Source organism: Cryptotermes secundus, unplaced genomic scaffold (assembly GCF_002891405.2).
Source record: "Cryptotermes secundus unplaced genomic scaffold, Csec_1.0 scaffold1775, whole genome shotgun sequence".
NCBI lineage: Eukaryota > Metazoa > Arthropoda > Insecta > Blattodea > Kalotermitidae > Cryptotermes > Cryptotermes secundus.
The window spans coordinates 81027-108052 of NW_019743175.1; the positions used below are offsets into that span (position 1 = coordinate 81027).

The 27026-nt window shown below is 41.6% G+C and overlaps 1 protein-coding gene across 4 annotated transcripts in view; it reads right to left on the reverse strand.

Annotated features, from left to right (window-relative positions):
* Positions 1-678: 678 nt before the first annotated feature.
* LOC111874039 (facilitated trehalose transporter Tret1-2 homolog) overlaps positions 679-27026 on the reverse strand; it is a 78826-nt gene continuing 52478 nt past the window's right edge. For all 4 annotated transcript variants that reach the window (XM_033755304.1, XM_023869172.2, XM_023869173.2 and 1 more), the window contains exons 3-5: positions 9912-10047; positions 6961-7146; positions 679-4821 (exon numbers count right to left, since the gene is read on the reverse strand). In XM_033755304.1, the coding sequence (XP_033611195.1) occupies positions 3578-4821; positions 6961-7146; positions 9912-10047 (1566 nt within the window). In that variant the 3' untranslated portion in view covers positions 679-3577. The remainder of the gene's footprint in view (positions 4822-6960; positions 7147-9911; positions 10048-27026) is intronic.

Here is a 27026-nt window from a genome sequence, read left to right on the forward strand (position 1 = left end):
ATTTATCAGTATGGATGTCTCTAGGTGTGTGATTATTTTCTACACTAATGCATCCAGTCTGACTCTTCAGATCCATCCAGCCTCCAGTCCTATGGATAAGCAGGCGGAGCTTGAAGTAGACTATTCATCTTCATCTAGTACTGAGACTTAGTGCTTAAAGCTTTAACTTCTGCACCCACTTTTCATGGTGCCTAGGTGCATGGACAATTTTAGATTTTGATTAAATTTCGTTCATAATACATATTTTATATATATATACATGGTGTTTCACGACTTTAGGGCATAACTGCAGGAGGTGATTTCCTAGGTCTTTGTGATCAAAAAAGTTCATATAAACATGTGTCCGATTTTGGACGGTTACGGAGTTATGACCGTTTTAAACTCAGAATAGAAGGTAATGATTACTGACAATAAACGGAACAAAATAATAAACCAGCATAATACATGATACATTTAAAGTATGAATGTAAAGTAAACTTCATTAAATTTAATTTGAATTGATTGGTGCTTAAAGCTGATTTTTGAAAATGTCACCGCCGGCCGCAACACAGGCTGCCGCTCGGTTGTGAACCATGCTGGACATACCAACTCCCCCCCGCCTAAGGTAGCTCTCAAGTGTCGAGATAACAAGAATGCTCTGTCTGTAGCTGGCTAAAAATAGCGACCTGCCAGCTGACAGACGCGGTTCATACAAGGGCGTGTACGGGAATGAAAAAACGGTCATAACTCCATAACTGTCCAAAATTGGACACATGAGAGTATGGGGAGGGTAATGGTAAAGTTAACCCTGGACTTGGAGAGTACAATAAGAAAATAATAAGAAAAAGCCACAAATTCCAAAAACAATTTTTGGCATTCCAGAACTTACCATTTATTGAACGTATTGCAAGAAGTGTATATTTTGTGTCATTTATTATGTAAATGATCATGCTCACAGTCATGTAGTTTTGAATTCATCCTTATTCAAATAAAAACTTAAGAATCTAAGCCTAGTTGTTAATATTTTAATTTTGTATCAACCCTTAATATATAGGTATATACCAAGGTTGTGTCAGTTATGGGCAGTTGTCTGAGTATATTTGATATTGTTATTCAGGAGTTACTTCTAATCCATTTCATGTGACTGGCTGCCTCTATACTGATCAGACTTTAGTTTTTCTAACATTACTGCAAATGTTTGGAATCAAACTTGGGATCTTCTGGTATCAGGCTAGAAAACTAACCACTAATTAAAAAAAAAAGTAATTTAAAATTTGTCAGTACGATAACAATTCACAAGAAGACTGAAGTAGAGTCAACTCCCGAAACTTGCTGTATATGAAATCTAACTTAACGAACAATATACCAACATGATGTCACTGTAATGAATCAACCACTGCCGTATAGACAATTATCTTCTGTCTTGTTACGAACTATTGTTTATGTATCGTTCAGTTCATGCTGTGTAGCTGATGTAACTCCTTTGAAGTGAAAGGTTGGTAACAAGTCTGTTTAAAATTGATCTGACTCTTCCATGAGCTATGTTTGACTTTGAGTCTTAATATTTTTATGATATCGTCACATGTTGGGTATGTCATGCAACAAATAAATTCAAGTGGGTCTCGGATTCAGCGAATCTTTATTGGACACTCACAATTATACACCATACAAGTATTACCGCTTGTGGTATCATGTGGTTTCTGCGACGTCTCGACTAGGTTCCAACTGTCTTGTATCAAGGCTAGATCTCGACTGTTGTCCTGTAGCTCTGTCGCTCTCAACTTATGTAGGTGTTCTGCGGACCGGATACGAGACACCATTCGCCAAGGTTCGATCTCACTTGTTCGGCAATCCGTTGCTTCTCGAACGATCTCTATAGATTACGGCGGTAATGTGTTTTGTCTCATCCGTTGGTACTCAATGGCCTTCTGTTGTTCATCTCCGGGGAAACGCGTTCGTTGTTTCAGCATTGTCTATGCAGCAGTCCACTGTGATTGTGTTGCCATGGAAGTATCTACTCCAAACACGTTACAATATCATGGTTATATAACAAGATTTAGTGTTTATGTGAATGAATAATATGATAAAAATTCAATGCAAAGGTATAATTTTTACTGTTATGCACTGAATAGGCCTGTATTCTGAAAAAAGGGTGAGTTCTGTACAGATTTACTTTGTTCGAGATGTCGAAAATTTTAATATCAGTTTTCTTCAGAAAATTGACTATTGAGACATATTACTATTATAGTAACTTGTAATTCTAAATGGTAAATATGCTAGATTCTAAAGGGCTCTTATGATGGTGAATAACACTAAGAATTCCTAGGTTCTGGGGCATTGTCCATCATCCGATATTCTAGAGACTAGTGTTTGATAGTGATTTCTAAGGGCCCCAACTGAGTACGTGTCTTTCCCCCCCTCACTTTAGGATGGGAAGAGATCAAGTTTCCAAAACGTGTTTTATTTTTTCTAGAATACCGGATGATGGAAAAGGTCCAAAAAACCCAGTAATTCTGAATAAATATACTCCTAAATTCTGGTTTAGTTACATGCCTGATGATAAATTCTGATAACTGAGTTCAAGTATAAAATTATTCATTTCTACATGATTTCATGAATATTTATACCTAGCTTCCATCTCGGTACCGGATACACCTTGTAGAGTTTCATTATGTTTGCCATCTATCGTATGACAAATGAGTCTCCACTGTAACACGGGAATATAATTCTGCTGTTAGATATTTGCACCATGTGGATGTGGGCGATGTTTCGGAGGTAGTTACTGCTTCTATCTTCAAGGTCGAAGTGATCCACACAGTGCAAAAACTAAAAATCAGTCTCAACATTAACAGTGAATCGTAATGAAAGACAAAATCAGCAAATCCACTGTAACATATTCCAGTTTTGTCAGCATACACAAACACCTCTTTATCCGAAAAGAACAATTTCCTTAAAAATCGATCATAAAACGAAAATTAATTTATTTTCAATTTCGGTCATGTGTATACAAATTTAGGCTTTCTTATATGTAATTTAGCAGCATTTTATGTCGCAATTACACAACATCCTGTGCAATTTCGTAAGGACTCGAAATATGTACGGATGCAAAATGCGCCTACAATCAATAAATATAAAGAATACATAGTTTTACTTTTGTCTGAAGCATATTAAAATATAATCATATGTTCAAGTTATGATAAACATAAAAGTCTGAAACACAAATTAAGAAAACTTATTCGTATTCATTTTGCTCGTATAAACACGTACAATAAAATTTTAACAGCTGGTAACGACAATTGATATATATATATATTCCAGATATTACAAGTGAAAAATTGTGCCAAATAATCTTTATCGAGGAAGGATAATAATTCAGCGCGGAATAATTTTAACTTTAAAAAGCCTATAATTTATGGCGTCTGCCAGAACCCACTAAGTAGCACAGTGCATGATGTGAATTTTCTTTTCCGTCTTCTGGATTTGATGACGGTGATTTATGAGTACTTATCACATTTGAACGTTTCATGGAAACGTTCCGGATGTATTCATGAGAGTTGCGACTGATTACAGTTTGAGTAGCCTGGGCTTTTAAACACATTTAAGTAGTAGTGCCGTTTCCTTCACGTTTAAACTTAGCGTATCGCTCCTCCACTGTGAAAACATCTGTTATATCACAGTTCTCAGGAGTTCTCCCATTTTCAACACGATTGAACTCATTCTTATTACATCCACTAAGCTCGCTTTTCATTGTGTATCTTGTTTTAGCATTCTCTTCACAATTACACGTTTCTTTTGGACTGAATTCCAGTTCAATTTCTCGTAACGTTTTTCCTCTTGTTTCTGGAAGGAACATGTAACAATACACAGCTCCCAAGAGTGCAGCTGCTCCGAAGAGCCACAAAGTACCGTTAGTGCCCAGAGCATGCATAAGATCTGGGTATGTCTTCACAGAAACGAAAATAAACAGATGGGCTAATGATGCAACTATTCCACCCATTACACCCCTAATTGCAAGAGGAAACAACTCTCCATTCATCATCCATGGCAGCTGAAGGAACCCCATCATGCTAACACATACATGTCCTAGGACGCAGATCAGAGGAACCCAAGCTAATGGCCGATCAGTTGGTGGCAGATGGGAGTAGAAGTATTCATAACCGCCACCGACCACCATAGATATGGCCATACCTAACCCGGAAACAACAGCTAGTGTCTTTCGGCCGAAACTGTTCATAAGAATGGCTCCAACTACACTCATCACTAGGCGGACACCTCCTACAACTATCGACGCCACATACTCGTTGAGACCTGTTCCTACTTCTTGGAAAAGATTAACAGCATAGTACAGGATAATATAGATGCCAGAACCTTCTTGAAACGCGAAGAAAAGTAACAGTATTATAAATGGTTTCCAAGCTGTAGGCAGAAGAAATGGTTTCAGGACATTCTTGACTGCCAGCATGTTACGTCTCTTACTTGATATCGGACTTATGAGGCAATTATTATTCTTCTCTTTAGCTACAGTTTCCATCAGTTCAGATAATTCAGCTTCAGCAGTCGCTGGATTTCTTCTGAGCCACACAAGTGCTGAAAGGGCTTCCGCGGGCCTTCCGTGAGAAGACAGCCAAGCTGGACTTTCCGGGACTGCGCACATGGCGATGAAACTAAGGAGCGCGCACAGGGTGCATAGAGCTGCCACTCGTTGCCATGGTGCTATGAAACCGAGGATGTAGACGGCCAGGACACCGAGAGAAACGTGGACAGGTCCGCTAGCCGACAACATTCCTCGCTGCTCCGCCTGGGAAATTTCGGCCACGTACACGTAGCTGGCCGTAGCCATTCCTGCGGTAAACAAGATGGAAAGGAGTGTAATCAGTAATGTAATATACGGAATTCCAAACGGCGTTCTTTGTAGTTTAATAAGCTCGCATCCATTCTGTTTATGAAATGTAATAGACAGTTTGTGATAAACATGAAGTAGTCCAGTTATGGATTCACGCAAAGTGAAGTTTATTATGAGTCTGCATGCTTGAAAATCTGAAATGCCCAACAGTTTTCAGTAAAAGTCCTCCATATGGCCTTACTTACTTTCTTACTCATGGAGCTGAGCCCTTCTGGAGGAGTTGCCAATTCTGCAGCTACTCAAGAATTTCCCAGCATTTTATGGGACCCGACGGTTCATTACCTTGTTCACAAGATTCCTCCTCCCTGTGGTCTCTTTCCTTCTGGCTTTCCTACCAATATCCTATACACATTCCTCGTCTCCCCCATTCGTGCTACATGACCTGCCCACCTCATCCTCCTTGACTTGATCATTTTAATTATGCTTGAAGAAGAGTACAAGTTATGAAGCTCCTCATTATGCAGTTTTCTCCAACCTACTGTCACTTCATCTCTCTTCGGTCCAAATATTCTCCTAACACCCTGTTCTCAAACACCCTCAGTCTATGTTCCTCCCTTAATGTCAGAGACCAAGTTTCATAGCCATCCAGAACCACAGGCAAAATTATAGTTTTGTATATTCTAATTTTTATGTTTTTGGGCAACAGACGAGAAGACAAAAGGTTCTGGACTGAATACTAGCAAGCATTACCCGAGTTCAGTCGCCTCTTAATTTCCTCCTGGATCAGGTTTCGATCTGTTATCGTTGTTCCCAAATATCTGACTGTGCCACTTTTTCAAAACATCTGTTTCCTATCTTTATGTCATAATTTTGCCCTGCATTTTGGTGACGAGACAGTAACATATACTTAGTTTTCTCTGTGTTTACTTCTAGACCAACCTCTTTACTTGCGTCAATTAAAGTTTGTGTGTTTTTCTTTATGGTTCTATATGTAATAATACAAAAGCCGTCGTGAATGCAACAATTTATTTGGTTGTAGATCTTCGTCTTTTCTTCCCTTACACTACATGTTTCGGCTGTAATTGGCCATAATCAGGTGTATTTTTCAATACGTGGCTGTCACACTGCACACAGTCCAAAATCTAAAACATCAGCCTGTCAGTTTTTGTTTTTAAATCTCCCCAACACACGCTCATCAATTTGATTTTAGAATTACAGTTTAAAATTTAAAATTTCTAAAATTTAAAGTTTTAAATACCAGGGACACCTGCTCTTGTCTACATGTGTTGCAGTGGCTATTTCTTGTTTTCAGCACCGTTCATGTATTGTTCTGTGAAGGCTCCCTTGTCCCTGTGTGTATCGCTGCTCATCTTTAATACTTTTGTCCTTTATGGTATCTACATTATCACCCAGTAGATTCACATCATCGGCGTAGACCAACAGCTGATGTGTCCCATTTAATTTCAGTCCCACCTGGTTTCCCTGGACCTTCCTAATTGCATATTCTAAAGCAAAGTTGAAAAGGATTGGCGATAAAGCATCTCCTTGTTTTACACCATTCTGGATAAGAAATTTATCAAACAAATATTTACCTACACGGACTTTAATATACGTTTCGTTTAAACACATTTTAATCAACCTAACTATTCATGGGTATCCCAAAATCTATTAGAATATTGTACAATACTTCCCTCCTAACTGAATCATGTATTTCATTACGTCACGGAGCGGAAAATATTGTGCCTAAGAGACAGAGCATGGATCTTATTCATCCTTTAATAAAGAGGATTCTGTGACGCATTTATCGCGTTTTTACCCATTTATTGTTAAACTCTCTCTTCCGTGACACCACACAAATAGGCCTGAGCCCGTCCCTACACGTCACGCGGGAAGAGCACTGCAGAGACCTCTGCATTTTTGTTTCTGACTTTATTGTTCACGGTTCAGCGCGTCTGACATATAAACTTACATAAACCCACCTACATCTAAGTTACACTCCTGTATTGAAGAGAGTGGCAGGAGTTTCCCCCGAAACTTTGATAACCACATATATTACTCTACGGTCCTGAAACCCAGGGGAGAGCAATCTTAATTTTCACCGCCTTGCAAATCTCGAAACTCGTATCATTTTAATTTACCGACTGCCAGTCCGGAGATGAATCTGCCAGCGTAGAGTTTGAATATGTTGTCTGACAAAGAGATGAGGACCCATCCGATGATATAGGGCAGAGATGTTAACTTCACTGTCGTTTTCCTGCCGAATATTTCCATCAGGAATCCGGCCAAGAGAGCGCCAATGGGGTTCGAAATTACTCCAAGGCTGGCTGAAATTAGATCAACAATAATTAAGTTAGAAAATATCTGAAAGCAGCTGTGTGTATAGTTGCTGACATTACCAGAAACTATAGCACAAACTGATTTACAAGCGGAAAGTCATTGTTTCTCTACGTGCAACCAGTTGACCTTAGCTGAGTTGCAGCTTAAAGTATGCCGTCTACAAGGTCTAAAACACGTGGAGTTTTACTCTTACGTTCACTATACGCCTTCTTATCGGGATGCTCAGTTACATGCGCAGAAGTATGACAAAAACAATTTGTTTTAGAAGGAGACACTATAGCACAAACTGATTTACAAGCGGAAAGTCATTGTTTCTCTACGTGCAACCAGTTGACCTTAGCTGAGTTGCAGCTTAAAGTATGCCGTCTACAAGGTCTAAAACACGTGGAGTTTTACTCTTACGTTCACTATACGCCTTCTTATCGGGATGCTCAGTTACATGCGCAGAAGTATGACAAAAACAATTTGTTTTAGAAGTAGACACTTTATAAGCAGTAAGATTAATACCAGCGGATAAATAAACATTTATAATTGGCCAAGTTGTGACGCTTATTACTTTCAGTACGGAGCACCGCGGAACCAGCACGCTTGCACATGCGTGCTGATCACAGTAGCCGCGTGGTCTAACGCATGAACCGCACACACACTGGGTTCTTGGGTTCGAATCTCAGTACAGACATGAATGTCTGCTTGTGTTCGTGTTGTTCTGTGTGTAGGTATACTTCCCAGAGCCACATGGTTGCATTGCAAGAAGATGAGCTACCGCTAAAGTAATTTGTGGCTATATGAGACGCAGTGTAACCTTCATTTTGTTCCTTCAGCCAACTAATTAAGTGACCAAATGCAGCGGAATCGTTCTACTATCTTCAGTGAAGTTATTGTTTTTGGATAATTCTATTGCAACCCCGCCCCAACAATCGAAGTCCGTGTCCCGTGGTCGGACTACAGACACGTCTAAACAAGGTGTGGCACTTCCTCGCTTTGATCTTGACCTTCATCACAAGAACAATTGAGATCCGCTGCGCGCATTTGGCGTTAGTACGTCGTGTTCACGACAATCGCGGCGCTCTTTATGTGCAAATATAATAATGAAGTGTAGGTCTGTAACTCCTTCTTGTGGTGCAAGGGTGTTCGTTTTAAGTTAAGGAGTTGTAAATTATTAATTTTGCGTAAATTTTCGGGCACGTGTACAGATCTTATTGTCTCATATGGCCTACTAAGGGCGATTTATACCTTTGATAATGTTTGTTACACAGTTTAATGAAAATGTTGAATTTCCATACTGAATGTAATGGTTTCAGGGGCATTACTTGATTTTCTTGCACTAGGTGCAGATATTTCCTCCGAATTGCATTTAATGTTTGGGCCTATATCACCTATATTATATATTTTTTAATTATGTAGTGGCTTTTTCCCCCATACCGGATGTAAAGGTTGCGGTATCATGAATAGGTCTTGAATTAGGTAAATGCGTTTCCTCTACACTAGGTCGATGGTTATATCTTCATTAATATAAAAGAAATAAAGGTATCCCTGTAACAGGCCGTGGGGTCCCATAGGGTTCTGAGATGTTGAGGTTCCCACATTTTCTAGACAATCGGCTCATAGATGGTGGTAAGGTTGTCAGCCCTACGCGCCGGCCGCCCTTTACCCCCAAGAACATTCCAAGAATATTCCTGGTACTCATTTCTGTTAAGAGGCTGAGTCGACCCTAGGGCCACAGTGCGGCTGGAAGGATTAGGTAGACTGGAAAAATCCAACGACCTCATCGGGATTCGATCCCGCGACCTTCCGGCTTGTAGCATAGTGCCTTAACCAACTACACTACCGCGTGCCCCCTCTCCATGAATATGACTGACGATATTATGTAACGATGTGTCTTAATGTCGGATTTAATGGTTATACAGTAACAACTGTCTTCTTGAATAAGATGGTAACATTTGCTCCACTACAGATCTGATGGCTATACCACCATAATTTGGACACCCTGATTTAGATAGCTGGATTTCCTCCACAAAAGTTGCAGACCCAAGCTTACTACCGCAATGACTCGGTTGTCAGATTTCCGTTTGCAAAATATGGCATTGACCATAGGACCTTAAGTTTTGCATTAAGAAACAGCATCATTTTCCTTGCGATGGAGGCAGTAAGTGTCTCCGAAACAGCCAACTTCTGCTCTGAATTGACGAAGATTTTCGCCCTGGAACCTTCAAGTCTTATGACAAACAGATACATTTGTGGTAAAACCTTAATATAAGTGAGCATATGGGGGCCAGTGCATAGATGGTATAATAATATTGAAAGGTATTTTAGTGAAATAAACTGGAGTGGAGGTGTGGTCGAATACCCCCACCGTTACCCTGCGAGTCGCAGGAGGCGACGCAAAGGGAAGTCTCAAATCTGAGACGGTAGAGTCTCGAGTCTCAAGGGACTCGGACCCGAGAAAGACTGCGCTGGCAAGGACCAGCTGCATATACACGTACAAAAGACAGACCCGTCATCTTGTCAGGGAGGGCGCCCAACAAAAACAAGACTTAATTGCCAAATAGCAATACATATCTGGGCGGTCAGGAGCCCCAGACGGGGCTCGATACCAAGACCTACTGACTGTCAGTCGCAATGTGACTTTGGTTTGATTGAGTGCGAAACAGATGCGAAAGTGTATCTGAAATGGCTCAAGATAGTGACAAATGGCATGCTCGCGCCTTGGAATTTCACCCCTTCTAATTCATTAGCGTGCACAAGTCCTTACCAATCCATGAGGCTTCTTCATCTGTAACCATCAGCTGACTTCCGTCTTGCTGGAGCTGGGGCAGAAGCACCGCCGAGTAGCCCTGGCAAAGCCCCACAGACACCGAGTTTCCGTGTGCTGCTACTGTCGCCGCCACCTGCACAGAAATAATAATAACAATAACGACGACATCAGTGACAAGATAACACAGTGTTGTTTTTAGCCTACATTCCTTATTTTTAAAAAATAAAAGGGGCTTATGAGATCACCATGCTTTCTGTGTGTCTGTGAATCCCCAACCCCATCAACAGTTGAATGCCTGAACCAATCTTTATGAAACTTGGTACATCATGACACCTGAGCCCATCTCAACGGTATACGTAACAAATGCATCCCATCAGTCTGTGTTTCTGTATGTGTATGCCCTTATTGTCTGCTAGGCAACGGCTCGGTAAAAACGTTACTGAGGCAACATGCAACAATAGAAGAATTGTTAGGCGCATAGTTTTCTATGTGGTCCGTGTCATATCAAGGAAAGTAGGCGATTATTATTTAATAGCGTTTCGGGTAGAGGATGTGTTGTAGAAATGATGAACTTATTTAGGCACAACCATCGTTCCAAGAGGAAATTAAGAGGAGATTGAACTCGTGTAATGCTTGCTACCATTCAGTCCAGAACCTTTTGTCTTCTCGTCTGCTGTCCAAAAACATAAAAATTAAAATATACAAAACTATGATTTGTCCTGTGGTTCTGTATGGGCGTGAAATTTGGTCTCTGATTTTAAGGGAGGAACGTAGACTGCGGGTGTTTGAGAACAGGGTGTCGAGGAGAATATTTTGACCTAAAAGGGATGAAGTGACAGGAAGTTGGAGAAAACTGCATAATGAGGCGCTTCATAACTTGTACTCTTCTCCAAGTAAATTAGAATGATCAAGTCAAGGAGGATGAGGTGGGCAGGGCATGTAGCACGAATAGGGGAGAAAAGGAATGCATATAGGATATTGGTGGGAAAGCCAGAAGGAAAGACCAAGGCGTAGGTAGGTGGACAATATAAAATGGATCTTAAAGAGATAGGATGGGTTGGTATTAAATGGATTGATCTGGCTCAGGATAGGGACCAGTGGAGGGCTCTTGTGAACACGGCAATGAACCTTCGGGTTCCATAAAATGCTGTTCAGTGCTATATAAAAAGTAATTTCTCCCTCTATTTTATTCTTATCGTGACTAGTTGGCAGTCGCCTAGACTTTGAGATGCGCGGTAACTATTGTTATCTGCAGGCTTACGTGTTTGTGTCCAATTCTGTAATCTCAAACCAATAGCGACGCCGTGTAAACTGTCTCGATGACATCGTATTTTTGTTGGTTTCATTGACTCTTGTTTTAAGAATCACGATACCAATTGCCGTGTTTGTCACTGTCTGGGAGTTTCGTGTTTATAACTGTGATGAAGTTTGGAGAAGATGGGCTGTTTTTAACTGGAGGCGGAGCCATTGTCGCGTATGAAGTTTAGGGTTGCAGCACCCGCGGTGACGAAGCTAATTGCACTGAAGATGTATCGCACAGTCAGATAATATTTTTCCGTACATATTTACCATAGAGTAAAGTATTTCAAATAAAATTATAAAAATTAATCTGTTGAAACACTTGATTCTTATGAATAATACTTAAAACTCCAGGTCTTAGCCCACAGAAAACAATAACCGGTTAATACTTTTTAGGGAGGTGATCGCTGTTTATTCTGAGAATCACTTGAATCGCGTAAATATTACGACACGACTGCTGAAAGCCAGAATGGTGACAGCCATTGCGAGCAACATCGCCTCCAAGCAGGGGATACAAATGCGCAAACCACGGCGTCTTCTGAGCAGCAAATGAGTTGGTTTAGGCAACCCGGGGTGACAACGATTTTCATAAAAGTCTGTCACATATATTAAATTTATTATAAGCTCCCACAAATAAATAAAACAGACTCCGTGATTTTAGTCCGCAAGCGAACTATACCGACCGAGCGACCGCCGCTTGTCGGCGAAGTTTAGTGCCAACTTTTGCGGATAGAGGATGTCGCGTTGTCATCGCAACGGATCCCTACGGCTGTTAATCTCGGTTTTCTAAACCGGAGCCGCTATTTCCTTGAAATAGCTCCTCAATTATCATCACGAGGCTGAGTGGACCCCGTTCCAGACCCACTACTTCTCAGAAAAAATCTGGTAGCGCCGGATATCGAACCCGGACCTCTGGATCTGTAGCCATGAACGCTGATCGCTAGACCACAGAGACGGTCTATAAGCCCCCACAAATAACAAAAATTTTGGTTTATTTTTCAATTTTATTTTTATTAATTAAAATAGAATTAATCATTTTAAAAGTGCGCTGGAGTTCGATAGTGGCTGTGCGGTCGTGTGCTTGCCCAGCATACAGGAAACATTGGTTGCGGGGCAACGGCTGGGTAAACATGCTCCGGCGGCAACGGGTACGCATATAAAAAATGGCACGGTGTTTTCTATGGTGTCTGCGCCATGCTGCAGAAGCCTTCTCCGGCAGTATATCTTGTATGTCTTGCATTAACATTATTCAACGTATTAAAGTGACAAAGCCTGCATGGTGTCCATAAAGTCCAAATGTTTTTACCCGGACGCTGCGTGAGTGCGGATATACTCGTGCGAAATTACGGCGAAACGAATGAGGCCTACTCAGAGAGACAAGCCTCTCTTCTCGTCGAAAAGGAAACACCGTTTCCAAACACAATTAGGCCATGGGCGCCGACGTGGCCCAAAACCAATAATGAATGTGCTGGAGAGGGCCAGACAGGCTCCCAGAATCGCGAGAGAGCAAAATATAGTTCGAGCGCACGACACTCGGAACCAAGGGTGACTGTGCTGGCGAGAACCAGCAGCAATTTACCTGACCGACCGACCAGGTCGTCGGCACTCAGTAGGACGTCGGAGTCGACGGTAAAGCGTTGTGACTCACATTGTTAGAAACCTCTACCAACCAACGGATAGTGAAGACATATGAGATTGAGAAGGCTTTGTGCGTTCTGAGGTTGTAGTGAACTGTAGTGTGTGTAAATTAGTGAGACTGTTATAGTTAATTTAATTATGAGTTATGAGCGTTCAGTAAATCCAATTATCAATTCAAACCCCGTGTCTAGTCAATAAACACACGACAATTATATTGTGTGGGAAAATACAGAAGTTTATGTTAAAGCAAGACGTACATAAACAGTACCCACTGCGCTTTGAAAGGTTAATGGGGTTAGCATTTTATGACATTTCAGTTCTTTGTACGGTGAGGCGATTTTGGGAAAAATAATAATGCTTCGTGTAAAATACTTGTTATAGTGGCTCTAAGCGAAACAAAATTCAATTACCTCAAAAACTTGCAATGTAACCACCTCCCCGAGTGTCAGATTAATATGGCGGTATAGGCCTTCCGGATATGAAACACGTGGACCAATAGATTGGCGGATACTAGCACCTCTAGGCCCGCACAGTTTCCTTCACGCAACTTGTTCAAAGAATATACGAGGACGTAAGAAAATTTTACCGCTTCCTAAATGTATTAATTCAATTGGTCGCTGCATGTCCCTGTCTGGGGGACCTTCCTCTTGGTTGAATTCAGAGTATGTAAACCTATTACTTTTGTCTGTCAAGGAAAATATTTCTAATCACCCGAATATAGTAAACAGGAAGGAAGACTTTTTGTGGACAACGTAATTCCTATTCACCGCTCACCGAACGTACAGTATATGGAGCAGGGTCGAGAGTAATTGTAGCTGCTGCAGAACATAACAGTGCATTGCTGTTACCAGGAGTAGCAGTCACTTGGTGACCTAGAAAACGAGATCTCACGTAAAAGTACGTGCCTTACAATTCAGAGGTCGCTTGGTTATACCTACCTCAACAATTAAACAAGATCGAAAGTGAACTTTAAAAGCAAAACGAGAAAGGAAATGATCTTAAACTGTATGAAGTGTTATTACCGAGCGGACAGTGCCACTAAATAAGCTACAAATAAATATGAAGTGTCACAATTTACCATCTTCAGACCGAAGTGTTCAAATTTGCAGATTTAGTTGTGTCAGATCTATTCTTTTCTTGAAGAGTAGAATCGTCTAGATTAAAAAACTGTGTATTGGGCAGAAATGTACGAAATTTCCGAAGAGCATATTTCCTCCATCTTCAGGGTTGAATAAAAGGACAAACAAGAAACCGACAAGATACATATGGCAACGACAAATTCTTCTCGCCTTCAAGTAGCAGGAGGCAGACTTCCCTCCTTGGCTTATCCATCTGTCCTGTAGATGAAGGTGATGTGTTCCTCCGAAACTTCGGCGGAATTCACTGGAGCTACAAGTCGTTATAATCCAGGAGGTCGTACATTTCATAGTCTTCGCTGCAAGAACCTCAACTCAAACTTATTCTCTTTTGTTTCCTTCTTCTTCTTCTTCCTCCTCCTCCTTCTCCTCCTCCTGTTTCATAGTCTCCTTTCTCATCTTCTCAGTCCTGTGATGTAGGTATATTCATCGGGCGTAGTCACGCAGACAGAGATGAACAAATTAGAAGATAAAACCGAAATTTCTTGTACAGAGGTAACGTTCTATAGAGGTAACGTAGAGGTTATTTTAGAACATTCTGGATAGGAAAATTATCAGACAAATGTTTACCTATACCGACTTACAATACGTTTCTTTTAAACACATTTTAATCAGCCTAACTACAGTAGTTCCATGGGTATCTCAAACTCTATTAGAATATTGTACAATTCTTCCCTCCTAACAGAACCATAGGCTTTCTTGAAGTCTACGAATAGTTGATGTACTGTCTGATTAAGGTGCGTCCACAATACTCGTGCTCGTGCTCGCCAGGCTTGTGCTCGTCGGGTGACTCGTCTGGCTTTTACTTGTGCTCGTAAATCTTCGTCCACACTACTTCAGTTGCTCGCCAGGCTTCGGCGCGTGAGGATCCGTATATTTACTCGTAGTGTGTATAGGCTGTAGCCGTAGTTGTAGTTTTTAAATTAAAAATTTTTCTTGTCTCGGGACTTGTCATATCGTCCACATTACTCGCGAGTATAGCGAGTCACACGAGTACGAGTAATGTGGACGCGCCTTTATACTCCTATGTTTTTCTCCAGTATCTGAAAAATGCAGAATATCTGATCGGTAGTTGATCTGTTACGTCGAAATCCACACTGATGATCCATAATAATTTTATCTGTGTATGGACTTAACCTTGAGAGAAGTATATTGAATAATATTTTGTATGAAGTAGATAGTAGTGATATCCCACGATAATTACTACAATCACGTTTATCGTTGTTCTTGTGAATTAGTACAATAATAGACTGCTTCCATTCATTGGACATGCATTTTTTATTCAAAACAGAATTAATGATTATCGATCTCAGACTGTAATGTTTCACCTCCTGCTTGAATCAGTTCTGTCGAAATTTGATGGCTACCTTTCAATCTATACATTTTGCATAAAATTAAAAATGCAATTTATGTTTGTGACTTGAGTATTTGGAGGATGTGTCGTGGAATACTATAACCAGGGACAGAACGTAACACGGCCAAAGACGTGGTGGGTCGGTTTCAGAGATGAAAGGAAATCAGGACTTGACTGTATGCAAAACAAATCCAGTAATTCAAGTTAGGTGTAGGTTGTGGCAACTTCAGTAGCGACTGCATTGAAGATGCGTCATGTAGGGCAGACTAATACCGAGCAGTTCCCAATACTGTTTCTTGTTGTGCGCACAGAGTGACTGACTGGCAGTGATTCCGTCGATGGAAGATTAAACAACATTCCAAAACAGGAGGATCAGAAGATTTTGAAAATTCTGTGAAAAGTTTGTTATCAGCAACACTGCTGGCATGTCGTTTATTTTTGGAGTGAATGGACCTACCATGGAATTTGCCCCATACCTAGGGGAAAAGTAAGACAAATTCAAAGGACAGCATAAATTCGTAAAAGAAAAACGCACTGGAGAAGAGTGCAGCCGATAGAAAGCCTTTTTACATTTATCGTCCTACATCCACAGGTAAGATATTTTCCAATTTCGAGTAGGGTAACATCCATTTGTTACCGAACAGTGCATATCTGACCATGCTAGAGTTGCAGTCGATTTCGCTGCAGGTGTTTTAAATATCCAATAGGCCTGTGACGTTAGAAATCGCCGAATATATTTTCTTGGCATTAAGCCATGACCATGAGTCCCAGTGTCACTGCTCCACGGCTGCACATTGCCATTATAAACTGGTTAGATAAGAACGGTTTCTGTCTGTACATAGGTAAGGCTATGTAAACTGAAGGCCATATATATATCACCAGTCTCTTTGATGAACTACAATATAAGAAATAAAATGGAATGTTATTTCCGTGCCGAAGAACCATATTAAGTCATGAAATTAAAGCTGTACGTGACCTATACAACGGAACTATTTGGAGATCAGCTTTCAGCTTTACCCCTTTGCCTATTTATCCCATAAGATTGTGGGTAGGCCTCAGAGTCGGTCCGGGTAATGAAGAAAATGATAGTCTATTCTTCGGAACAGGAACCACGTCGTTGTCTAATAGGCAGTAACTGTACTGACTGAGCTATCTCTGCCCCTAGTACCATGCAATCGTATAGATATAAGCTTATTTCAAGTCTTTGGAGAGTTTCATTTGAAAATACTGCAATCCGCAGTCCCTATGCAAATTAATGAAAAATCCCCTAACAATATACAGAGTGATTCAAAACTCTAGTACCACATTTAAAAAGGTTGTTGGGAAGATCAATTGGAGTTGACCATGCGATTTCTTCTTTCGCCTCGATTGCGGAGATACGACTTGCTGACATTGATGTCTCTGTTATAATTGTTGTCGATTGCAAGGGTGCTCCGTGTTGAGAGATCGTAGAAGTAGGGAACAAGTCCTCCGGGAGGGACTTTAAGCCGTGGGTCCCGTGTCGTAGCTTTACAGCACGTAAAAGAACCTCATACCTCCAAAGGAGGTCACTGAGCAAAATTGCGGACGTTTGCCGCCCGACAGCAGTCACTAATACCTCCGGTAGATGGGGGAAGCATTATAGATACTTCTCAGCCAGTAGAGCCGGTCTCGCTGGCTGAGCGGGACTGATGGTAAGCATCAATACCGGCAGGATATAGAGGCTGGTAGAAATCATAGAGGGAAGCACAATGGACCACTACAGGTCTAAGTGCATGGGGAAACCCACCCTCTCTAATAACTAACTAAGTAACTGAAGAAGTGTTATCAGACTCAGCCAGTACTGTCGGTAGCAGGACAGTGACAACAATGCCTAGATATATTAATGCGGAGTTTGCAGATGCGCATTTCTTGTATGATTTCTGTAATGGAAATTCTCTCTCTCCACTGACGGAATATCAGCATGACGTATATTCGAAAGAGTGCCTCGTTGTCTGCGACAAACGAATACTCTCATGTCCCGCACATGACGGTCATGGAAGGCGCAGTTATGTGGAATGGGGACGATGTGTTGGTTGGTTGTTGTACATGATAACCCACCAACCAGCGCACACCGATATTACATACACTCAACCGGACAATCATTATTATTAAACAATAATATGACCGTCTCTGTGGTCTAGTGGTCAGAGCTCCTGGATACAGATCCAGAGGTCCCGGGTTCAATTCCCGGTTCTAAAATTGGCACTAACTTCAGCAGATAGAGGGTGTCGCGTGGTCAGCGCAACTAATCCCCACAGCCGTTAATCTCGGTTTTCTAGACCAGAGCCGGTATTTCTTCGAAATAGCTCCCCAATTATCCTCAGGAGGCTGGACCCCGTTCCGGACGCACTACTTCTCAGAACATCTGGTAGAACCTGGAATCGAACCCGGGACCTCTGGATATGTAGCCAGGAGCTCTGACCACTAGACTACAGAGACGGTCATATTATTGTATATTAAAAATGATTGTCCCGTTGATTGTATGTAATATCGGTGTGTGTATTAGACAGGAGGTTGTTGAGTGGGTCAGCATTTTGAATTGTGCCGGCCCTGCCTCTTCCATTATGTCCTGCTGGGGACTGTCATAGTTTAAGTTGCACTTATTGTCGCTGTCCTTTGCTTTATTGATCTATATTTCTTACTGTTACATCATAAAATCAGATTACGAAGGATATTATAAGAAGCCTTGGAACATGACAAACAAGTTATTGAGTGAAAGTTAGGGAGCGCATGTCCTTCCATACGTTTCAGACCAGAGAGTAATCAGTGGATCTCGGTAAATTTTATGTCGCGTCTCTGCATAAGTATTTTAGAGGGAAATTAATTTTAATTTGTATCAGGTCAATAAAAATAACGCCTAAATCAAATATAATTATGAAAAATATAACGAAAAAATTCAATGACGACAGCCGGTAATCAGACAGAAATTCGAACGAAACGAGTACCTCTAGAACATTTAAGTCTGCAATATAACGCCTACAAAAGCCTGCTCAGTAATTCCTATAAATGTTTTATCGGAAACTGTAACCTCCCTCTTATACAGCAATCTGAATAGGTACATATGCACGTGCTTCTCTTCATACGTTATATCAAGTTTTCGTTATTTTTGGCCCATACCAAATTAGCTTTACGGTCCAAAGTCATGCTACAGTAAATGAGAATATTTAGCTGTTTTAAAACTTCCGTTATGGAAATTGAATATTCAAGAACAACAAAAAAGAATGTAAGATTTGAGGTTTTCACGGCGCTGACTATGAAGAATGCTGTCTTCTGGGATGTGGCGTCGTGTAGATCTTGCGTGAATTGACGTTCCTCCGAAACGTCGGTTCACACAGGATCTTCACGGTTCCATATCCCAGAAAACGGCATTTTTCAACAGAAAAGAATTTGCATTTGAAACGGGGAAATCCAGTGATATCTCCTGAAGAAAAATATATAAAATAATTTGTAAGTATTTTTTGATTCCGAACTCTACATTTTGATTTTGTCATAAAAGCAAATGTTGACGGAGTAACCGCAGGCAAACTGCGGCACGTGCGGCTTCTGTAGGACGCATGACCGGGCTGGAACACCAGCGGCAGCAGCAAGGTCGTCATTCCAAGGATCTCTCTTCCGTTTAACGCCACCTAATCACTGTGCTCTACACGCTTCTCACTCGGAGGTGCTGACCGGTCTCAAAACAAAGAAAGACAAACTACAATGGTTGAAATTTCAAAGAACGGCACGTATCGCATAGAAAAAATGCGTCCACTGATTCTTCCTTGCCGCGGGGACTTCTTTAACGGGTTCTCACCCAGCATTGATAGGGCGATACACAGAGAAACCAACGGGCACACGTCCAACACTTCTATTGTTGCTTACATTCATTACCTCGGGAACGTGTTTACCGAGCCGTTGCCTAGCTCCGAATGGAGAGATGCAATTAACCGAGCCTTTGCCTAGTAACGATAGGGGGATACACACACAGACACACAGACCAATGGCAAGGATTTATGATGAATACCGTTGAAATCGGCTCAGTTGCCGTTATACACTTACCAAGTTTCATGAAGATCGGTTTGGGCAGACGGGATGGAGACCACATAAGCATACTTTATGAAAACAGGGAAAAATGTTTACTGTTACGAAATGGAAGTTAGGAAAACAGACGTCTGAGAGAACAGCTGCTGGAAGACGTTGGGAAGGGGAAGAGTAGGAGAAGAACGAATAAGTAGAAACATGAAAAAGAAAGAAAGAAACAAAGAAAAATTAAAGGAAGTGACTGAATAAAATATACATGGGGCATATACTGCGCAACATATATATTCTTATCTAGAAGTTAGTCCCTATGTTAAAACGGAAATATGTTTGAATTATGGATTCCGTTTTCAGGCCGCGTGTATTAAAGTTGCTCTTTAGAACTCCTATATTAAAATTAGAGATTATGTCCAGGTATATAACTTATTCCATACAAGATTACCGATTGTTCCTATAATTATCATTCAGACTTCAACAAATGTAACAGGAAGTAACAATTCCTTAATTTCATTAATGAACTTCCGGAAAAATATTCCTATCGAGATGAGTGTCCCCTATAATGTTCAGCTTCTTTCAAGATATTATCCTGTTTGAAAATTGATTTCCTTCACAAAAATATTCGAAAGGATATTGTGATTTGTTCCCACGCTCACTCAATATGGGATCAGGACCCTCCAGGTTGGGGGAGTCTCGAATTTGAGACAGTAAAATATGGTCACGTGTTCAGCGGGAGACGGACCTGAGAATGACTGCGCTGACGAGGATCAGCAGCAGTTGTAAGCTACAGACCCATTCTCTCGTTAGAGAAGATCTTACATAAGGACTATGAAAGCAAGTATTCAGTTGAAAAAATAAAACTTGCTGGTCGTGAGTCTCAAGGGGCTTGTCTTCAAGACGAATTGATTGGCGCTAAACCGCCAGCTGTAAGGTAACGCTGACTCTGACTCTGGCTCTGAGAGTTGAGAGAGTTGCAAGTGAGTCTATGAAGAAAAGAATTGACCAGTGCAGTTGAGAGCCAGCGGGCAACAAAATGAGCGCGGAAGCAGGAGAATCTCCACTGTTAGAATCCGTTAGCAGGAACTACTGATGAAGACGCAGGAGACTAAAGAGACTTAGCGTGTGCTGTACTGATTTGTAAAATGTGGAGATTAGCGATGGAACTGTAAATAAATGTAGTTACGAGTCTGTTAAAGTGGTCAATAAATCCAATCTCCAATCGAAATCCCGTCTATAGTCACACTCAAATATATGACACTACATTCGTTATAAACCATTTGCAAAAAAATGAATCTCGGAAGAATAAATGTTAGCATATTCTTGTCAGTAATTCATGTAAAGAGCATAACATTTTCTCAGCAAATACTAATAATATTTTAGTTCTGACTTTATTTATGAAGATACTCAGAGGAAACAAAAATGTTAATATATAATAGCCTATTTTCATACATATATATTGCGGCATGTAGACCCGTTGCTAGGCAAAGACAGCGAGATAAGCAAATACACAACAGCCGTTACTGAGTAACGGCTTCGCACACAAGCATGTTTGCACGGCGACAATTGGAAACGACAACGGAGGATCAGTGTTTTCTGTACGGTCCGTACCGAGATGTTACAAGTAGGGCAGTTAATCCGTCAGTTGATTTGGAGCAATGAGTTAGTTCTGAGACAGTCTCCAGCAGCTAAGAAAGTACACACGGAAGCGTAGGATTCGTCACCAGGCAACGACTAGTGAAGACATAGCAAACCGAGAAGACTTTGTTTGCTGTGGTTACAGTGATCTTGGGAGTGTGTATCTCAGACTGTCGTAGTTATTTGTAATTACATTCTGTAAGCGCGCAATAAATTCGATCACCAATCCAAACCTCGTCTACAGACATTCAATCACGTGACAATATATTGTAAAATGTAGACCCATTTCTAGGCAACGAATCTGTAATTATATTCCCGCGGCAACGAATACGTAGATACAATGGAATAGCTTCCGCTGCTGTGCGACGGCGCTGTGAATGCAACAATGGAACCAAGTCGCAAGAGGTGTTTTCTACGTGGTTCGCATATGTGTTGCTAGGTAACGGGCCAATAGACATGCATTCTTAACAGAAGAAAACAGTGTTTTCTGTGGGGTCCGTGCCGAGGAGTTATCTTGAGGACAGTCGACGCTACAGGCAGTAACCCGTGTGAAGGCGGGGTCGAATACCTCCACCGTGACCCTGCGAGTCGTAGGAGGCGACGAAAAGGGAAGTCTTAAATCTTAGACAGTAAAATATGATCGCGAGTCCCAAGGGACTCGGACCCGAGAAAGACTGAGCTGGCAAGGGCCAGCAGCATGTATAAATGACGCCCCGTCCTCTCGTCAGAGAGGGCGCCCCACTAAAACAAGACCGTAACTGTCAAACAGTTACGTAATATCTTGTCATGTGTCCCAGATGAGGCTCGACACCAAGACTTACTGACTGGCAGACCGTCAGTCGCAATGTGACTTTGACCTGAGACACTGTAGAGGAATAGCCATTGTGGAGAGTTGTTACCAAATAAAGACTAGTGGAAATAGACTGAGAAGACTTAGTGTGGAAATTAGCAATACTGTTATAATTATTTGTGGTTATGACATGTAAGTGGTCACTAAATCTATTCACTAATCCAAACCCCGTCTATAGTCACTAATACACGTGATAATATATATACAGTGGATTAGTATTTACTATAGTTAAACTGAGCGCTTGATAATCGTGTCCGAATTGAATTGGTATTGTAATGTAAAGTTGTCGCTGTGCTTAATTAAGCAAAATGCTAAGCAGACTTACGAGACAGGGAAGGTATAATTTCACTCATTCTTGACCTGAATACAAGATGGACGTGAGTGGCCAGTATCAAGTTCCGGCAGACTTAATCCCGGTGCCCATTGGATAGGAGGCTGTGTTGAGCCTGGAGTCTGTCTAGACTCTTTTATTACTTGGCTACGTGCTAACTACATTAGTCCTCAGGGCCTTCATGGGCGTATATGCCGTATTCTCATAAAAGAGCTATCACGTTGCTGGTCGACACCCGCCAGGAGTCATATTGTACTCTGTTACATTCAGGAGGTCCCTCCCATAGAATAGGCTGCAATTTAGAATAGAAATACTGTATTTCACATCCTCTTCCACGAAGTGGCATACCTGAACCATTCTCTCTGAGAAAGGAGCACCGCAAAACGGTACCATCGTTTGCAAGATCTGAAGTTCTCACAGCGTTTGGTATGAAGTGTTCTATCTTGCTTGCTCCATGCTAGCTTCTTGCTGGGCTTGCTCTTACTTACTTACTCACGGAGCTGAGCCCTTCTTGAGGAGCCGCCAATTCTGCATCTACTCAAGAATTTCGTAGCATTTTATGGAACCCGAAGGTTCATTACCATATTCACAAGAACCCTCCACTGGGCTCTATCCTGAGCCAGATCAATTCAATCCGTACCATCCCATCCTATATCTCTAAGGTGCATTTTAATATTGTCCACCCACCTGCGCCTTGGTTTTCCCAGTGGTCTCTTTCATTCTGGCTTTCCCACCAATATCCTATAATATGTATTCCTCTTCTCCCCAATTCGTGCTACATGCCCTGCCTACCTCATCCTCCTTGACTTGATCATTCTAATGATACTTGGAGAAGAGTACAAGTTATGAAGCTCCAGGCCTGGTCTTCAACTCTGAATATAAAGGCATTATGTCTCCCCGAAACGTCGGATGAATTTCAACGGACTACTAGGCTATACGTTTCAGAAAATTGAACTGTCCGGCAATATATTTTGTATTTATTTCATGTTTATATTCATGGGCCTATTTGGAGAAACCCAGGAAGTAGCGTGGTACTTCATCTGACTGGTGTCAGGTCACTCAACCTCCAAGCAGGCCCAGGTGATAACTGAGTAATCACGCAAGAAACTGCTTGTATTAAGTACAGTACACATTAACTACAGCACATCTTCGTTCGGAACGACCGCATGAACAATATGCTTTTCTGTACATGTTGGTATAGGTTAGTTACATTTAAGGCGACAAAGAAATATCTGACAAGTCCGGGACTTATTCTACGTTGAGGGCTACTGGCGCAACAGCATGCCACCATAGATTTGTGTGAATAGTGACTGTACTCGGTCTAGAAAACCGAGTTTAACGGCCGTGGAGATCCGTTGCGCTGAACACGCGACACCCTCTATCCGCTAAAGTTGGCACTAAATTCGCCGACAAGCTGTGGTCGCTCGGTCGGTATAGTTCGCTTCCGGACTACAGGCCACGGAGTGACTAACTATATTCAGAATGACTTCAGAGTGCATGTAAACGAAAATAAGTTAACAAGCAATAGCAAGTTGTCTTAGCTTACAGACTGGGTAAGTACTCTATAAGATAAAAGGTAAAACTATCCCTGTAACAGACTGTGGAGGCTTATAGGGTTATAAGACATCGAGGCTACCACATTATCTAGACAATCGGCTCACAAATGGCGGTAATGTTGTCAGAATTACGCGCCGGCCGCCCTTTATCCTTAAGGAAGATTCCTGGTACTCATTTATGATAGAGGCTGAGTCGACCTCAGGGCCACAATGCGGCTGGAAGGATTAGGTCAATTAGAAAAAACAATGACCTCATCGGGGCTCGAACCCGTGATACTCCGGCTTATAGCATAGTGCCTCAACCAACTACGGTACCTCGTGCTGTAAACGCCGGCCTGTCGTCATTGCAACTGTAGTACCTTGATTTGAGCTCACCATTTGAGGTTCACACAACAGTGACTATGAAGCATATACTGTCCTGAGGTGTAACGCCGTATAGTCCGGTAGAAGTCCATCGACGTATATTAGTGATGTACTGCCTCCACCTTCAGTGTCGAAGAGTAAGTAAAGCAAGGAACCGACAAGTAAAAGGCAACAATGGCCTGCAACTTGCTGGTTGCTTTTTTCTCTTCGACCTTCAAAATGGAGGATATATGTTGCTTCGAAACTCTGGTTGGCTTCTACCAGACTACACGGCGTTAGATGTCAGCAGACAGTTGTCTACAATAGTACGGGAACTTAACCTGGTACGTCACTGAATGCTACGAGATTTGTGGAACAGTCGGCTCATTGTGAACTGCGCTTTTCACTCTTCCTGCTCTGCACCTCTCCTTTGTTTACTTGCGTTACAGAGACGTTCAGAATGAAGAATGGCTTCAAACTATGGGGTAGGGTTCACTCGTCCTAAACATTTCCAATTGTAGGCCTACTGGGAATTTATAGGAGTCCTCCAGTTGACCCAAATGTGAGTCTGCGTCCTCTTCCCCCCCTACCCCCTGTGGATCAGAATGGTTCCTGCATGTAACCTGCCCTACTCAATTCGACCATGAAAATTGAGGCAAATTGTTCATCCGAAACGTTGGTATTCATCTACAAGACTGGAAGTTGTCACAACCCACAAGACCACAGTCTGAATATTCAGAAAGACAGGGTGCCAAGATACGCACATTTCATGTGTTCCGTTATCTTGTGTAACTTGTCTCTGAGTTACGTTTGGAAAAGCGGCTCTGTGAGAAGTAGAGTAACACTGACCTTGTAGCCGCGAAGGTCGAAATAAATTCGCAGCAGAGTTCGTGAGCTGTGAGGTTCACATCGGGACGCCGCCCATACTCACAAGCCAGTGCTTGCCTGAACGCATGGCGATTTGTCTGTTGCACCACATCGGAAACTCATACACGAAAGGTAGCCTGCTTCTGCAGGGACATTGACAAGGATGGTCTGTGCCACACGTTCTGGTCTACTGTCCTTCAAATGCAGAAGTATATACAGTAAAACTTGGTTATAGCAACATCGGTTTCTGCGACACCTTGTCTATTGCGTCAAATATTCAATGGTACGAACTAATTCCTCATAAAGCAACTGTTTTTATACCTTGCTTAGTACGACATGCACAAATGCATCAACCTCGTACGTAACGTCATTTTCATTCCTGAATTTCTCTGATATCGTGGGAAAGTTCGATGTGTCTGCCCACCCTCACTTTCTCTACTTGCTGACGTGACTGTCCTGGAAGAATACGACCGCGGGCTGCAAGAGGAGCGTGGGTTTTATGCGAAAACAAGGGTGTGGGGTGGGACTGCGTGAATAGTGCAAGAGGACGCGGCAGGTTGTTAACTGCATTCCTTTCCTAGAATCTCGTCTAACAGGACCTCACATTGTCTACTTACCCTATAGTGTTCCTGCCTAAACCCAGAGAAGTGCAGTAGCGAAAAAATGGCAAAGAAAATGAAAGTTTTAAGCATTGAAGAGAAAGTTAAAGTGATTCGTGAAATAGAAAATGGAAGGAAAAAAGCTGATGTATGCCGCGAATTTGGTTTGGTGAATTCTACAGTACAAACGATATGGAGAATCCATATTAATTCCACGTTAATGTTACGTTAGTCTGTACTTAACTACGTATTTCACTAAAAAAAATGCAACATTTTAACTCGGTTTTTGGTAGATTTTTACGTGACTAACATAAGGCTACTGTGAAAGTGCCCATTTCGGTTACAACGACATTCGTTTATAACGACGCTATTTTTAGGTCCCTTTGATGACGTTATAACCAAGTTCTACTGTATATAGGAACATACCATGAATTATAATTACTAATTATACACTTAGTGGCTTTTTTTTTTATTGTTAGTGGGGTGGGACTAAGTTCCTTATACTGCGGCCACTTCTGGCCTATTGTACGAGCCCCATGATAGGGGAGGGTGATTGTGGAGCAATTGGTGGAATGAAGATTGGCAGGGGAAACCGAATTACCTGGAAAAAACCTGCCCCAGCGCCACTTTGTCCACCACAAATCCCATTTGACCAGACTCAGGATCGAAGCCAGCAACTAACCGCTTGAGCTATGGCGCGGCCCCAATTAGTGGCTTATTAGTATCCATAATTTCAAGTATCTATCAATCTGTCTTTCTGTCTCCCTATTTGTCTATCTATCTATAGCCCATTTTGTTGTACTTTGGCCGCTTTTCAGTTTCCTGATCTTTTTACACAGACGGTAGGAATCTTTGGACGGGAGATTAGCCAGTCGTAAGGCCGGTACCTATATACAGAACAACACAAACACAGGATAAATGCACAAAGACATCAATGCCTCGAGTGGGATTCGAACCCATGACCCCAGTGTTCGAAGGAGCGAAGACAGTTCATGCCTTAGACCGCGCGGCCACTGTGCTGGGCCTGACAAGTACATAACTTTCCTAAATAAATCTCTGGTATGAGAAGCCAGCGGTTAATACTCCTAATATTAAACCCCGCTCATTGGACACGATCCTGAGCCAGTTCTCTTCCCCTTGCATCGTTACAATCTATTTCCGTAAGATACATCTTAATCTGATCCTACAATGGTGACAGCGGTCGTGCGTTCTGACTGCTCGTTCGAAATAAGAAAAGGAAAGTCCGTTACGGCCTGCATAATCACATTTTTTTGAATTGAATTGAATTTATTTACATTGTATAAATCCTAAGCAGGTTAGTACCTTTGGATACAGAACAAGTCAAAATGTTACATACATAAGTACAGGCAATTTTAGCTTAAAAATTAATATAACTTAATTTTACATCATTCTCTATTTACATTGAAGTATTCATCTAAAGAGTAGAAGGAATGAGCATGTAGATAATTC